Source organism: Tuber melanosporum (assembly GCF_000151645.1).
Source record: "Tuber melanosporum whole genome shotgun sequence assembly, scaffold_140, strain Mel28".
NCBI lineage: Eukaryota > Fungi > Ascomycota > Pezizomycetes > Pezizales > Tuberaceae > Tuber > Tuber melanosporum.
In genome coordinates this window covers 266,587-282,423 of record NW_003298798.1, presented here as the reverse complement: position 1 = coordinate 282,423, position 15,837 = coordinate 266,587, and the positions used below count along the sequence as shown (strand labels likewise).

The following is a 15,837-nucleotide window of genomic DNA, read 5'->3' as shown; positions in this document are numbered from 1 at the left end:
TCAGCAGTAGTAGAATCCCAGCCATGGTATTTTTGCCCCATGGTGAGGCCCTCCATAAGCCTATGAAGCTCAAAGTTTCATCTTGTGGAGTAGGATTGTGAGGGTTCATCCGTTAGTTTACCACATAGTCACCTTCCCAACTAGGAAGGTGAAAAGCGGAGTAAGGAAAATACAGGCTCCGGTCAAAAAAAAAATTGGGAATTGACGAATGAGCTTCTGGGGTTTTCATTGGAGAATTCAGTGTGCTCGAGCCAATTGAGAGGCCGTGTTCCTAAGAACTAGACCGTGGGAACCCTCAGCGAGGCGCGGAATGGCTTGGCTTGCTACCCTAGTTAAAATCAAGGAGCTTTTGCAGCCAAGTCTCACCGCGCTTCACTGAGGGTGTCGCTTCACTGAGGGTTCCCACGGTCTAATTTCCACATTCCCGTTTTTTTTTTTCTTTTCGACCAGAGCCTGTAGACGAGAGGGAGCTTGCTATCAAAAATGCATTTCAATCAATTATAAAATATCTCTCTAAAGGCCTTCGGAGAAAAAAACTCTATATTATTCTCCTTAGCGTTCCAAACAATCGGCACGAACTCATAAAAGTGGGTATCTTTCCAAGAAGAAAAATACCATCGTACACTTGAATAGCAATGATGTAGACTCAACAAAATAAACCTCCTGACCCATAGTAGACACTCACCGAAACGCCTGCTGGGACGCTGAGCTATTAAAAGCCCGGTTAGTGTTGCCCCAAACATTGTATTCGCTTGTTCTTGTTTTGGTGGGCATCGTATCAGATTTCACTTTTTTCCAAGAAAAGCACAAAAACCCATGATATTGAGAAGAAGAGGCAAGGGACAGCGCCCCACTAAGGGCACAATTGAGACACAATGTATATACGGAAATACCATGTATGACCGGACACCTCATGCCCAAGGTAACCTTTTGGGAGCACCAGAATGTCCCAAAACCTATAAAAATCCACCACTGATACGCAACCGAAAATTCGAAGAGCAACGCACACCACCTAACTTCATCCAACTAAATAGATGAAAACAAAGCTAGAGCAACACCACTCCCCGGACCGACAGCCCACTTTCCCGAATATGCCCCAATTCACAGCCAGAAAAACAAACCTGATCAAGCTAAGGTAATTAAAATTCAGCAAGCCCCCAAGAAAGAGTGAGAGTTAAAAGATACTAAGAAACCCTTTCATAGCGACAAACATAAGGTGTCACTCGCCCCCAGCTGCAAGTAACCCTAATCCTCTTTTGCTTATGACAGCAAGCCCAAGAACCATTGACTTAGTCCTCCTCTCCTTCTCCATTCTCATCACCGGTATCGCCAACCAGCCCACAGCTCTGGAAAATTCCCAAGATCCATCCCCACAACCTGCCTATGACTGAAGATAGTCTCGTCCCAAGACCCACGACATTCTCAACCTGAGCTAGAGAGCCAGACTCGAGATCTCCAGGCTTCAAAGGCACAGCACCAGCTATGTCCAGCTGAAAACCGTCAAGTTCGGGGTCAAAGGGAACAGGAGCGGAGAGGAGAGGAGTTTGCTCCGTCAAAACGCCCTGCGGTGCGTCAGGTCCCTCCAACCAAATGCCTTCGTAGAAGAATGGGCTCACATCCGAGTTCGAGGAGCATGTTGAATCGGCATAGGACATCGAGATATGTGTGGGGCCTATCACGGGAGTATAAATTGCTGGGGTGTTGGCAATTTCTTCATCAGTCAATGGATGACCGGAGTAGTAAGCCATGGTCGAGGACCCTGCAGCCGGATTGGAAGACATGACAAAGTAACACGAGTTCGAGATTGGTATGTTTGTGGAGGAAATTCCGAATGTCTGGTACAGAACCAGGGAGGGCAGCCCGTTGGGGAAATATAATTTGCACGAAACAAAATATAAATGAGAAGGGTGAGGGGGAAATTGTGAATGTTTGTGTGGACCGCGGGGTATTTCTGAGATGTTTCTCAAAAAAACCGGAATGGATGGGTAGAGACGAGGCTCGGAGGTATGACAGCTTAAAAGTTCAGAGAGAAGATGCAAAAAGTGATGGATTATTCCAGATGACGCGGAATACCAAGCCTTCTCATTTTTTTTTGTCTCTATCATGCCACCCCGCCCTATGCCTTATATATACGGTTTTCCAGGCCATACCGTCTTTCACTTGCACCCTTCAAAAAGACATCTCAGAAGTGTGTACACCTCCGTCCCTCACTACTTTCACTACTTTTTCTCTACAGAGTCCGACAGCGAAGCCTTATCCTCCGATGCATTCATGCTCCCGAAACATGATATTCACCGAATGTCTAAGTGTGCAGTACTTCTCCCCATCCCCAGTCTAGGTTTAATCAAAAGAAAGGATGAATGCATTCTTACCAGCCACAGCAAGAAATAGAAGGAAAAAAAAAGAAGAGACTTCCCACCTATGATACTTATGAGAATTTAAGTGCCATTGCATTTAAGACCGGTTCCCAGCAGCGAAGGCCGAGTCCGTTATACATCCTGGCATCCTCCAACGCATGATCACAAGATCCGAGACCCACTCTTATGCGGAGACACTTCACACATTTCTCCCCTTTTTCATCTGTTGTTGTGGATACCAAACAGCGGTTACACTCTCGATCACAAAATATCACGAATCACTCCTGCCTACCGTCCTGTAGGGCAGCGGAGATGCACAGGCTCTAGGAAAAAGAAAGAAAAAATTAGCAAACAAACATACTCGAACAACTCATTACTGGGCTCATACTGTACAGTGCATATCAGATCCCCCCAACATTGATTTAAGGGTGCGGGTACCCGTGAGCTGTGAGGTGAGGGAAAGTCGGAATGCAGTATCAACGCCCTCCAGGGCACGTAACTTATCTGAAAAAGAACTCAATGCGGTCTTCCTGCGTTGCAACAGTATTTCCGCCATCATGCTCGTCGACAAACTAGCGGCTCGAGGAATACCGTGTCATGTCATAGTGGCCCATGGCACAATGCAGTGGTGGTTGGTAGTTGGAGCCGTATTTCGGCAACTTGCTTGGAATGAAATGTCTCGCGAGCACGTACCACCTACTTTCATTGGAACGTCTGCCGCACGTACTAACCGTCGCTAGGCAAGACAAGCCCTACAAGCAATTGGCCATGCCGCCAATGGTACTGGTGCTTGAATACCGGTAGGCTAATTAGTTGCAAAATCACAGACCCACGGCTACCAACCATACCTAGGCCTACCCCCGCACTCGCAGACTACAGAAGGGAGATTCTGGCTTGTTGGAAAGCGGTGATGATTCGTTAGGATACACCAAACAAGATACCATAGGTGGCAATATGTAACGCTTCAATTCGCTTTTGAAGCGGTGCAGAATGCCTTCCGAGTCTGAACCCATCCCGTACCTGACACCAGTACCCTATTCTGCACTAAACCTCCCATCGCATTGACAGAGAAGGAAAGATAATCCACCCACTGACTATTGAAGAGAAAGGTAAACCGAGAAAGAAAGAAAAGAAAAAAGCCTGCCGATGTCTTCGAAATGGGAAGACGAGAAATAATAATATAAAATGCAGAATGGGAGAAATCCCGACCAACCAATACATCAAACATTATACAGTAGAAAAGACCTGACAACCCTTTCTCCGATAGTCTATCTACAGTTTCTTTTTTCCCATGATTGTTCGGATTGCGGTTGATACAAAAATGTGATAAAAGGAAGTGAGAAGGTAAATGACAGAAGATTGTGAAAAGGAAAAATAATAACCCGGCCGCGAAAAAGAATGAGTGGAGAAGCACCGAGGGGCTTCGATTCATAATTTGAAAGCATTAATCAAGCAAATAACGTTCTGATGCAGCCCTCAAGAATAGAGCGCTTTTTCGAGCCTGCGTTTGAAGTTCTATTGCCACCACTCCCATCACTGCTATTACCAGTTGTATTTGGTGTAATGCCTCCAACCATATCACCGTTAGCCATCTTGATGCTACGATTGTCGAAGTTCACCGTAATATTACCCCCAACTGCTAAGCTCCCAAAATCGATCCCGCCCGAAAACGCTACTTGTAGCCGATACTGCGCATTCTCGGCAACTGAGAGATTCCCCGCGTTGGTCAGATACAGGACAGTAACTCTAGCAAAGTCCACCGCATCCGGATCAACTACAGCCGTCCTTGTTTCTGAGCTGCCACCCGAGGAGCTGGTCGCACTTGGAACAGTACCGCTGGTAGTTGGCGTGGGTGATGTGTCGAGGGTCAAATCCTGCCTCATCCGCAGAAGAGGCAGTGATTCGCCAATAGTAGACCTTTTCCCATTTGTCGAAGGCATGGATTCGCCGTCGAACTGAACCAGGGCATTCTGCGCTGTGCAAGAGATATCTTCATTACTGAAGACCGCAAGGATCATTGCACGATCCAATTTAATATTATATGATGGCTCGGCTAATTCAAAAAGGCGAGGCAATGCGTTTCCCATCGTGACATTCTGGATGCCCTTAACCAGGCCGCCCTGCAGGTCCTGGAGGTCAACCGTAGTGCAGCTAGAATCCTCCTTCTGTGTGCAATTGGCACCGGTGAACCCCGAGGTGCAGACACACCCGCAGAAATCCCTTGTTGCAATGTTTTCACCCCCGTTTTGGCAAGGGATTTCGCTCTTGCATTCTGCAAGAACAGAATTCCCAGAGTCATCACCACCACCGCCCTTATCCCCCTTCGAAAGCTTGACCAGTTGGAGGGGAACAATAACAGCTGCCGATATGACAAGGAGAGCGAGAATTACGAGCAATACGAAAGCCCAGAGAGGTAACCCGCAAACCCTCCGACCTTGCTCACGCGACGGTCCAACCGGAGAATTGTTCTCGCTGTTAAAATCACCTGGCAATGGCCACTGCGACATTGTGGTACCTCGCCTGCCTTGCCTACTAGAAGCAAGAACCGGGGGTGGGAACGAAGCCAAAATATCAGATATCGAATCTGTCTCCCTTCCATTGCTACGGCCTGAGTTAATTGGTTAGTCCCAAACAAAAAAGGGGTTAAACCAAAAAAAAAAAAAAAAAAAAAAAAAAAAAAAAGCTATAAAACATACTAGGCGATTTATCCATGTAACTCCTCCGCATACCCCATCTTGAATCCGGCCTTCCCGTCTCAAGTACGGCTGCAAGTTTTGTAGCCCTCCTGATCAGATCAGGCAAGCTTGTTAAGCTCCCCCTCGCTTCCGCATCACGGACGGCATCCATATTAAGTCTTGGAGGGAGCCGCCGTCCAGGTTTCGCGGTTTCTGCAGGAAATTGCTTAGGCGCAGGTAAGCCTTCCGAGTCTGGTGAATCCATGGAGACGCCGTTAGAGTGACCAAGACTGCTCGGGAATGGAAACCCAGAACTCTCATTATAATCCTCTTTGGTAAATGCGGCTGAGGGCTGAGCAAGTGGGGATGAACTGGCTGATCTCAACGAAACGGGAGACTGGCCAAGAGCAATGCCCGGAAATTGTGACGAAGAATCTGCACTTGGCAACTTTAGAGTTGGAGAGTTTTTTTCGGCTGGCGAGCTAAGCCCGATTCCAACACCTCCGGATACTCCAGCCCCCGAGCTTGCGGTTTTCATCGATTCATCCGATGACTTGCCTCCACCTATTCCCTTGATTTCTGTGATGGTTGGTTTTGACTTCCGCCCTAAACTCGCTTGTCTAACTAAACCTCTTTCATCATCCTCGGCATCCCCTGCCGTGGGGAGTCTAAATTCTTCGGGTTCCCCATCGTCAAAAAAATCTTCCTCCCCACGTGGATAAAGCTCCACGGGTTCAGCGCTCCAACTAGGGGGTATAGCAGCGCTTGAGGCGTATGAGCCGTGCCGATCCGAGAGGGGTTCCTCTGGGATCGGAGAAACCATGAGTGTCTGTTGCGAGTAGTAGGATGAGGTGCCGCGACGGGCAGTTGGCGGGGGGCCGCTGCTAGATCTTCGCTGTTGGTTTGGGACAGTGGGGATAGGTGGGGGGATGGTGGGAAAACTCGGTATTACTCCAAGGGAGTTGGCTGCGCTTGGGGTGGTGGCTTGCGAATTTGTGGGGTCAAAGCCGATATATATAGATCGTGAGCTGGACAAGGAAGGGCGATTGGTGGGCGCTGCAGGGTTCCCTACATCTTCCGAGAAATGTGGTGCTCTAGGCTGCGATCTGATTGGCTGTTGATTAGGACGATGCGAAAAGCTGGGATTCAGTTCTCGTTCCTGAATGTAGGATGGGTCAAGCATCGAAGGAACATAGTTTGATCTAGCAGGCCGTGGTGGAGGACTGCGGCTCTCATTGTTACCGTTGCCGTCATTCCTCAGCACTCTTAGCGCTTGCGACAACTGCTGTGGCCTCCCATTACCACCGCCGTCTTGCCGAGAAGACATTGGTGACTTGGGAAGTTGGGGTCTCTGGGGCGGCGGTTGTGCTATTTTCGGCGGCGATCGATAATCCAAATTCATCGCTAATGCTCCGCCGGCCCCGTATCCCACGCCTATCGGGGAATCCTGGTAATCGCTATCCTCATCTTCCTCCTGTCTTCTATAACGATAATCCCCATTCCTACTCGTCCCCCTCATGGCAGGCCTCCTGTGCTGACTCATTTACAGAGATCCGGATCTCTCAAACGACCCAGCCGAAGAAATCTTATGATAGCTCTCTGGTGACAGCTAAGGTCTTGTCTTTCCCACTCCCTCAAGTCAGGGTGTGTCCGTATCCCCTTTGATGCAGTAAGCGGGGCTACAGGTCGTTTCCCAATGTAGCTTATCACATATACTGATGGCCTCTTTTTTCGGTAATTGTATGACCGAGTCAGTGTATTTAACCGCTCAGCGGTCGGTATTGGTGCGGTAAGGTGCGGACTACCGAGAGCAGACGTGTCTTCAAACAAACTGATGCTGAGCTCTACAGTGCCTGTCACGGGGGCAAAATCAGAACGCGCGGTGCGGAATTATATAAAGCGCCCGACAATATCGGTTCGGTTAACGGATCCTAACGAACGGCTTGAGGAAAAGTCAATATAGACAAAAGTGGAAGAAGGGAAATCCGGCGTTAGGACCAAGAAAAAGTATAAGGGTGAAAAATGGGATTGAAAAGCGAGTGATTCGGGTGCTGCTGCTGGCCTTTCCTGAGGGTCGAGAGTCTTCCGTCAAAGTTCTCGAAACAAAAGTTTCCAGTCGTGGTAGGAAGCAGATATGGCCGTCTCTCCAAACAAAAGCATTACTTCTCACGGGTCAGGTTGTCACTAAAGCCCGAAGTCCTATCCGAGCTCAAGTCAACACGACAGTTTTGAGGACAGTCTCGTTGGCCGCGAATGTCGAATGTGCCTGGTACTGCCCGATGAACCCCAAATCCTACACCAAAACGAGTGACTATAATGAGCGAACGTTCCTCAAAGGGAGACTGTGGTGGGAAAGGGAGAGGAAACAAGAAACGGAGAATCACTGACCGAAGAGACTCAATCTCTCTCTGTGAGCACCAAAACATCAGCTCATCCGTAGCAATCAAAAGGTATCCCTTAGATCCAGTAAAGGCTAAAGCATGGAGAGCGTACTCGTACAGAACTGGTACAGTAGTAGGCTAGGGGGTTAATATCAAATGATTGCTTTTTGCCGCAGGCCTGCACCGTATATTGAGGGAGTGAAAGGAAGCACGGGTTTCCCGGCTGCCGTACCGTACTCGAATACCGCACTCAGCCTTTTTTTCGTGAGAGCAGTTGTGTGTGCCGCACAGCTAAACGAATGGCGGCGGGTGATTGCGAGTGTGAAGATGCTTCTTCTTTGTGGATGAGAACGTCGGCCTGTCTAATTACCGGTACAGCTGCCAATTGAGCAGACCGCTCCCCCCTCCCCGAAACACTTCAACAGTCAGCAGTTTGGAGCCCGTATACGAGTGAGTACCTTTCTAGAGGAGCCGAGAAAATTGAGAAGGAAGCATGTGAGGAGAATATGAACTTCAATCAGTCACGGAAGCTGTAGATTTTGGTAGATAGATAGATGTTTCCTTGGGCAACCTTCCCCCGGAGGATGCCTTTTTGGTGAAAAGCACCCCCGATTCCACGTTTTCATGACGGTTCACAAGTTCTGTGAGAGCGGATGATGCCAGGGGCGCAGGACAATGACCCCTGTGTGGTGTTACAGAGAGATGGAAAATTGAAACCCTCCCCTGCATTTCTCCCCAACTCAGGAGCGACTAGCTACAAGCGAGCCAAACCTAGAGCACTCGGAAACCAAACTCGTGACAAAATATCGGCAACTCCCCGCACCCACGAAATGTTCTACTCAAGGGAGAAAACTTTCCATAGGTCAAGGCCATCGCGTACCTCTGAATCCGCTGCTCTGGAGGTTACGGTAATGGACGGCACTCGAGTCTTGGCTGCTACAGTACAAGTAGCACTGATAGGGTTAGTGGGTCAAAGATGGGCCACACAAGACACAATAGGGTAGACTAACTTTATCATTGCATCCACCATATCTGAGATGTTCTCTAAGCACAATGTTATCGTACCGGTACGGGTACACATACTCACCCCGTGCTTGTGCTCATACTGTACTGTACGTATCGGCAGTGAAGAGTGCAGGTGGCTCAACCACGGTTCGATCCAATTTATTGTCAACCACGGGCACCACATGGTAGGACTTCCTAAAAAGTTGTGAGAAAACTCGCCGGGCAGAAGTCTGCGAATCCCCTTCCGAACCCTTCGTTTAATGAATGAGCACTTGGCAAGCCACTGAACTCGAGAGTTCACAGTATACCTGATCCTCCTTGGCGAAACTTTCGGCACGACTCCCCGGTGAAAGCCACTGCCGGTACGCAAACAAGCTCTGAAAAAAAAACCCTCCGCAACCTTTAGAGAAGTTCTGCACGGCACCCGAACACACACAATTTCTTGCCAGGTTCAAGTGATACGAAGAGGTACAAGTACAAGCACAGCACACACAAGTACGGTACTCGAGTACTCGAGTACTATACCTGCAACAGCGACTGGGGCTTTTTAGCCGCATGCAGCACAAGTACCGGTAACTCACTCCTTTTCACAATGCTCACAATATCGGTAATGTGCCAAAGTGCCTGCAATTACTGTACTCGTACTCGAGTAGTTGCCCGGGTAATGCGAGGACTACAGTACTGTACTGTACTGTACTGATACGGCAATCTGATCCACGGTGCTCATGAGGGTGCCACCGGTAATCAGGGGCTAAGAGTAAATCTCTCCCAGCCTTAATTAATTAATACGATATGATTAAGGAAGTCGTGAACCCCCATACCGGTGGCATGGTAAACTATTCTCATAACGTCACACATTACACAATGGTCAGTACTGTACCTGAACACGCTAATGGTACTGGCACAAGTACTGTACTTGTACAGTACTCGTACAGTACGTGTGCTGTTTATTCCTAGTTTCTGTATCCTTGCGAAACTTTGGGGCGCCTCGCAGCACCGGGTAAGCACCGGGTGGGTGAGGCGAGAATAGGATACTGGCATTCGTATCTGGTATCACAGTCCCCGAGAGAGATTTCGAAGCACAAGCACCAGCCAAAGTTAGTCTCGCTTTCTTTTTGCTAGCCAACGTGTTTGATAAACTGTACGGTTATGACGCCGGGTGGAGGGCGGAAACCCTCCAGTGGGAGACGGTACCGGTATGGCGTAGTAGAGTACAAGTACTGTACCAGACTGCCAGCAGCCAGTACTGATGCCAGTATCATACGCTACCGTATTTCAGTTTGCAAAGGGGGAGAAGCCCCAGATTGTGACCACCATTAAGGAGCGCATACTATAATCGCGGCGTGACCTATGTGTTAAATACTTGTACTGCAGCCCACTCGAGCAAGTTACCGGAATACTCCTCGAGTGGCTATAGTAAACTGTCGTACCGGTAGGCATAAACTCTGCTGAGGGAGAGGGAGGGCCAGATGATAAAAGTGTGGGGAATACCTAAAAATTCAACGCACCTATAAGCCTCTATGCTCGGGTACCGGTATTTGTCCAGATGCCAGTGGGGTCCGTGGGAGAAGGAATATCTGGCAACCGAGTAAGCCCTGGCAATCATGTATGGAATTAGTTAGTCTCATAGCCATCAGGTTCCAGAAGCCTAATGATATATAATAATAATCTGCTGGGGGGGGGGGGGGTTGATTGAATGGGTGCCAGCAGATAACATGGGATGGCCCGTGATAATTGTACTAGTATCATACAAGTATCATATCATAGGCGTGATATTGCGACATCCAGGATAGGGCAGACCAACCACGAACCCTGTGACTATGATATAATATCGTAGCTCAGCTCGAGAAGGGTACTGTACCGGTATTAAATTGCGGTTGCTGCTCCACCGATAGAGTGATATCTGTTGGGAGGTTAAACTCCTATTTCCATACCAAGCCGCTAAGTTACTGGCTGTCAAAAAATTATGACCTTCCCATATCAGCCCGTGCAATCCTGCGAGTTGGGGGAAAGGTTTGCTGACAAGTCTTTTTTCCCGTGCACAACTTACCGAGTATATTTGTGCAATCGCAAGTAACCGTGCCCCCCCACGAAGCCAAATGCAGGGGGGGTAGGAAAAAAACCGATTTACCATTTAAGGCTTAGTATCTTAATGTCAGAATAGGCCCATCTACTTCCGGACCAAGTAAATCTTTTACACGCACGCTTATTATTATTTATCCCTTGGGTCCGTCACATCGTCCAAGAGATCGGCGGAATGGGGTCTCAGTTTGAAACCCAATGTAATTTATTGCCGGTTAAGGAGGGATGCTTTCCGGATCCCGTTACCGGTATCTTTTCTTAAAGTGATCAGCACCTGATGGATGTGTGGCACAGCCTTTGTCTTCTTGGACTGGTACTGTACTATAAATAGTACCGGTCAGTTTGAAGGTGTTTGCGTCGAAAAAGTGTGAAAGCGATAACCGATGCTTTCTGGGTCCGACATGGCGTACCCTACTGTAGGTGGTGTTTGAGGAAGATATATCGATATCCCTGGGCCGGGTGAGCAAAGGGCTTTCCTCACGAAAGGAGGATAAAGTCAAACTTGTGCATTGTCCGATTCTTTTTTTCCAGGAATCTACCGTCCTCTAAGTGGAATTCAACAACTGAGACAGCATTAGTCGCCATGGTTTAGCTCCCATGGATAAGTACGGTACAGTCTATGGTGGCGTAAGTGTTGAAATATCTCTCTTTCTCCATTTTTGAGCCACAATTTACGCTTCTCCACACTAACCATGTATCATATTATCATACAAATAAATGGAAGACCACACTATAAATCTAGACACACATATGATAACACTTTTAGACATGGAACACTATAACGTGGCATGGGATACCGTATACGGCCTAGAGGCATGTTTGAACCAATCACGTTGATATCTTCCGTGACTCGGCTAATAGCGGTAGGTTTCTATCTCGTATTTATAGACCCCTTCCACTGTACTTCAATCACTATCGACCTGCCGATGTTGAAGAGTCGGAAAAAACAGCTAAGTCAGCAATCGTTGAGGGGAAGGGTAACTAATCACAAGATAACCAGGAGAACCCCTCTGGCCCCCCCCCTCACATAAACTAGATTCTGACTGTGCTTCAATGGGGCGATATTCGGCAGTATTCAGTGGTGCTTATGTTTTCCCAAAGGTCATCAATGCCATACAAGTACTGGCAATCTCCAACTTTCTGGATGCTCCCTCTCGGGATGGTGGTAGGGATTGAGCTTGATTCTCTCTAACCAGGATAATGTTTGTGGCTAAAGGAGGGAAAGTGTGGGTTTTGGGAAACTTCAGCACTGACAACCTTTGTGGAATTGGTGATTAGGTTGCTAGTATACAAATTAGCTTATCCCATATAGCGCTCATGGCCACTGCACCGGTATTTTGGGTGTGATAGATATTGTTCAAGTGCGTTTGCTGGGTATATCGGGTGACCCCTGTAGTCCAGACTCAGCAGGAGAGAGGTCCCAGGTTCTCAGTTCACTAAGAGGGCGCAGTTATTGGGCATGGTACGACATTTGGAATATTTACCCATTGCATGTTTTGACCATGGAGGTGGGGATAAGTGGTGCGGTGCTGGCTAATGGCTTTCTTTTTTCCCCGTGAACAAAGTTGATAGAGGAAGTACTTAGGATGATCCAACGATTTCCCAAGAGAAGGCTATGCAACTCGCTGTACCAGTTCGCTCTATTTATATCCCAGCTTGTGTTGAGCACATAATTAAAACCCGAAATCGAACACCGGGCCGAATAGGGTGAGATCGTTCCTGTAGCGTTCGCGATGTTCTCTCATGGTTCGATGGTTCTAACTGAAGTTTCTCCACCGCCCCTAGACAAATTGGGCTGAATGAACCAAACAGCGCTACAGTGACTGGCAAGTGGAACTGTCCCTACTTCAGATGGAGCGGTAGTTTCTGAGCAGTTTCTAGATAAGAAATAATGAGGTGGAAACAATGAACCTGCTACCGGTGTTTTAAGTGCATTAATATCATTCTAATCATTTTTTCCTGATTTCCTCCAGTGGGTGGCCTCTGGGGGGACTTTTTTTTTTTTTTTTTTTTTAGTTCACTCTGGCATGCACTGGACGTGAGCACAGATATCGGTATGATGCAGGAATATCCTACAGGCCATAGAACTTACTTCCATTTTTTCTTCTTTACCCCTCAACCTTCGCTCGTGGCCTAAGATTGCGTCACGGATATCATACAAGTATGATACTACTTCAACCTTTGCTCCGCTTCTTCCTTTATAATGCAGGATTCTGTTGCCATTTACTTCACTTGGCTCACCGAGATGTTTCTAAAATTCCATGCAAGAGGTGAGATTTCAACGTTTCTCTCTGTAGCTCTATTCAAAGGTTAGGGAGGGGCATACTGAACCACCGTATTGCCTCTAGGCCACGGAATATGTGTGGATGTGTATCTTAGGAAGGAAGTGATGGCGGAATCCTCAATATCACAACGGATAAGAGGAATTCGAGGATAGTGCGTCATCCCCCAACAAGTGGCATCTCGAACAAAAGGAAAATGATTCATTCGACTAACAAAAAAGAACCAGAATATGATACGCCACGGCTGTCAGGGTCTCAACTCGCAAAGGCCTTGGGGAGAAGAACCCTTAGAGCCCCGTAACCCATATTCCTCCACGTATGGGCACGAACCAACTTCAAGTTCTTCAAACTACTAGCCGCATAAGAAATATGATACCAGCTGGGTTTTCTCAGCATAAGATATCATACGTGATGTCACCTTGAACGTTAAAGCTAATAACATAATAACAATAATTATAACATTTATCATGAATTTAGTTCACGCTTTTCAACGTTTTAACAGGATCCAACTCATTTCGATCACTGGAACTCACTCGAACGCCTCCCCATACCGGTATGGTTGCCTACAATCCTCCCGTTTTGGAGTTGGCGGACTTCCTAGCTACCACCAGCTCACCCTTTGCTCGGGGAATGTTAATTGCTACGGACCCGGGGGAATTCACTCGTCGAGATGAAAGATTTGGATGAAAATTACGTACAGGTAGCCGCCAGAACCAACTGGCGCCAAACTTTGGGGGGGAATGCGGGAAACCCCGACGTCTTCACATATTTGTTTACAAGGATCCTAGCCCGCAATTGCGAGAAGACAAGTCGTACTGTTTCACATATAGCTCCCACCTTCTAGTGTACAGTACAGTATTCCCCAGCCATTCAAGAGCTCTTATCGTTTCCTTTGCAGCCCGTGACCAGCGGGGGCCAAGGTGATGGAGAATGCGGTTACAAGTCTAGAGAGCAATGTGATACGTCAAAATAGCATTGCTTGCCTCGTTTGAATGGAGACCGATTTACCAGTACGAGTACCTTAGGTAGCTATCCGTCTCGTTATTCCCGGCCAAATACATTGTTGGACGAGACATAAGAGCGATGGGTGACTGACGAGACAGCGCAGCAGCACGGGACGATCGAGCCCAGGGGGAAGCTGGATGCGATTGAGTTGGGGATACCGCAGGTTGTCATTCAATCCCTCCTTCGTTGGCAGGCTGTGCTCGAGTATTTTCACTACTAGCGCGCTTTTTCTCAGGATCTGCCAGTTATCCATCATTTATCACTCGATATGATCTTAGATGATGGTCCGGACAGTCCCAAAGCAGCATCTTGAAGCCGTAAACAGACTCTTGGAGCCAGGTTTGGCTCCATGACCAGACGTTCAGTACGCCCTCGGAAGATATCTTCTCACCAATTAGAAGAACCGCGCAAACCCCACAAAGGGCAGATTTTCACACACCAAGCCAACTTAAAATACCAGAAGCCGACATGATGCCTCAGACTCAGGCACCAGCAAGATCCTACAAACTCCAATACCCGGCACAAAGTTAAGTTAGGCGTGCCTGCAAAACCCATAAAACTTATATTATTGTTTTTACACCAAGCCCGGGCATATTTATGCTGAGTCAAATACCAAAACCCAAGCAAAGTCGTATTAATACATATTTTTACACAAAGCTGCCATAGAATATTTTCACCAAGTTAGGCACCCGGCAAACTCCAGAAAACTTATATTATTATTTTTGTACCAAGCCTGAGCATATTATTATTAAGCTAGATACCAAAACCCAAGCCAAGCTGTATTCTATTTTTACACAAAGCTGCTATAATATTATAAACCAATTGTTTTTTTTTATACCACCCTAGGCATATTTTTGTTAAGATGGATATAATGCCTTTACGAAAACCCAAGTAAAGTGGTATTGTATTTTTACACAAAGCTGCTATAAGATTATAAAGAACATTCTTCACCAAGTGATGCACCTCCAGAAAACTCATACACCAAGCCTAGGTATTTTTTATATCAAGCTAGATACTTCCCGCAAAATCCCACATAGGTTGTCCACATGTTTTGAAGAATAGACACTCCCAGGCCATCCAGACAGATTCTGATTAGTGCTTCTTGACTTTTGAAAGGAGCAGTAGAAAGGTCTTGAAAAACCCATTGCAGGTCAACCGCAGGATACAGAACCCTCTTAAGGGAGACTGGTAAGAAATAGAAGAACTTAGATCCCTCAGCTCAGGACTACAACAAAAACCAGTACTGTAGGAGCTCTTTTTTACAACAGACCTTATTGAGTATCTTTCAGCAAGTCAGTTACATCCCTGCAAAACCCACAACAAATATTACATTGTTAGATAAAGCACATAAAGTTCGTCTCCACTAAGCTAATCAAGTGTCTCAACAACCTTCTGCGGTTGGACAGGGTGGAGGGAGTCTACCGCCTGAGGTAATTTTCGCTCAGGATATAGATTAGTGAGAAAGGGTTCTGTGGTCATAACCCAGTTATTAAGAGCTCAGAATGACAAGTATTAATAGTTTTAGGTAGTGTCAATCGCAAGTCAACAAGCCAAATAACGAATAAATACCCAAGTAGTCTCCTCCTCCTCAGCTCCCGCTCCTAAGCTCCGACTACTCCAGAAATGCCGTCAGATATTTACCACAAGTTGCTTGCTCTGAATTTGTTAGGAGTACCAGGATCTGATACCTAGGAACCACTCTAAGTAGGGTAACCCCAATCGGAAATGGAATCACTGGTCTCTAACACCCCCTTCTGGCCCCCATACAGGGTCTGCAGGTTATCAGATATATTTATATCAGTTGCGTCCTGTAACTAAAATATCACAAAATAAAGGGTGAAAGAATAACAATTTATGCGTCAGTGTGGTGTGACCAGGTGGATCTTGCCGACAGTATATGTGGGAGGGGTCCTTCAGTTATGTAAGGAAAGAGGAATAGTGTATCTCTGTCAACTAATTTGACAGTCGCCAGACTTAAAAGATTTTACATTTAGGGTAAGAGCCATGGGTGTTGTGGTGTTAAGGTACAAAGATATAGTATCAAATGTTA

The 15,837-nt window shown here is 47.0% G+C and overlaps 2 protein-coding genes; both read right to left on the bottom strand.

Annotated features, from left to right (window-relative positions):
* Window positions 1-1,051: 1,051 nt before the first annotated feature.
* On the bottom strand, window positions 1,052-1,994 carry GSTUM_00002682001 (uncharacterized protein). XM_002836372.2 has 1 exon: window positions 1,052-1,994. Exon 1 carries the CDS (start codon window positions 1,779-1,781, stop codon window positions 1,290-1,292), a length of 492 nt encoding a protein of 163 aa, XP_002836418.1. The 5' UTR covers window positions 1,782-1,994; the 3' UTR covers window positions 1,052-1,289.
* Window positions 1,995-3,594: 1,600 nt separating this feature from the next.
* Window positions 3,595-6,215, bottom strand: GSTUM_00002681001 (uncharacterized protein; the record flags this gene model as incomplete). XM_002836371.2 has 3 exons in its annotated part: window positions 3,595-4,965; window positions 5,054-5,322; window positions 5,431-6,215. 3 exons carry the CDS (start codon window positions 6,213-6,215, stop codon window positions 3,806-3,808), a joined length of 2,214 nt encoding a protein of 737 aa, XP_002836417.1. The 3' UTR covers window positions 3,595-3,805.
* Between the last annotated feature and the right edge of the window lie 9,622 nt (window positions 6,216-15,837).

Coding starts and splice junctions, on each gene's coding strand:
- GSTUM_00002682001 (XM_002836372.2), bottom strand. CDS start 1,781: ATGTCTTCCAATCCGGCTGCAGGGTCCTCGACCATGGCTTACTACTCC.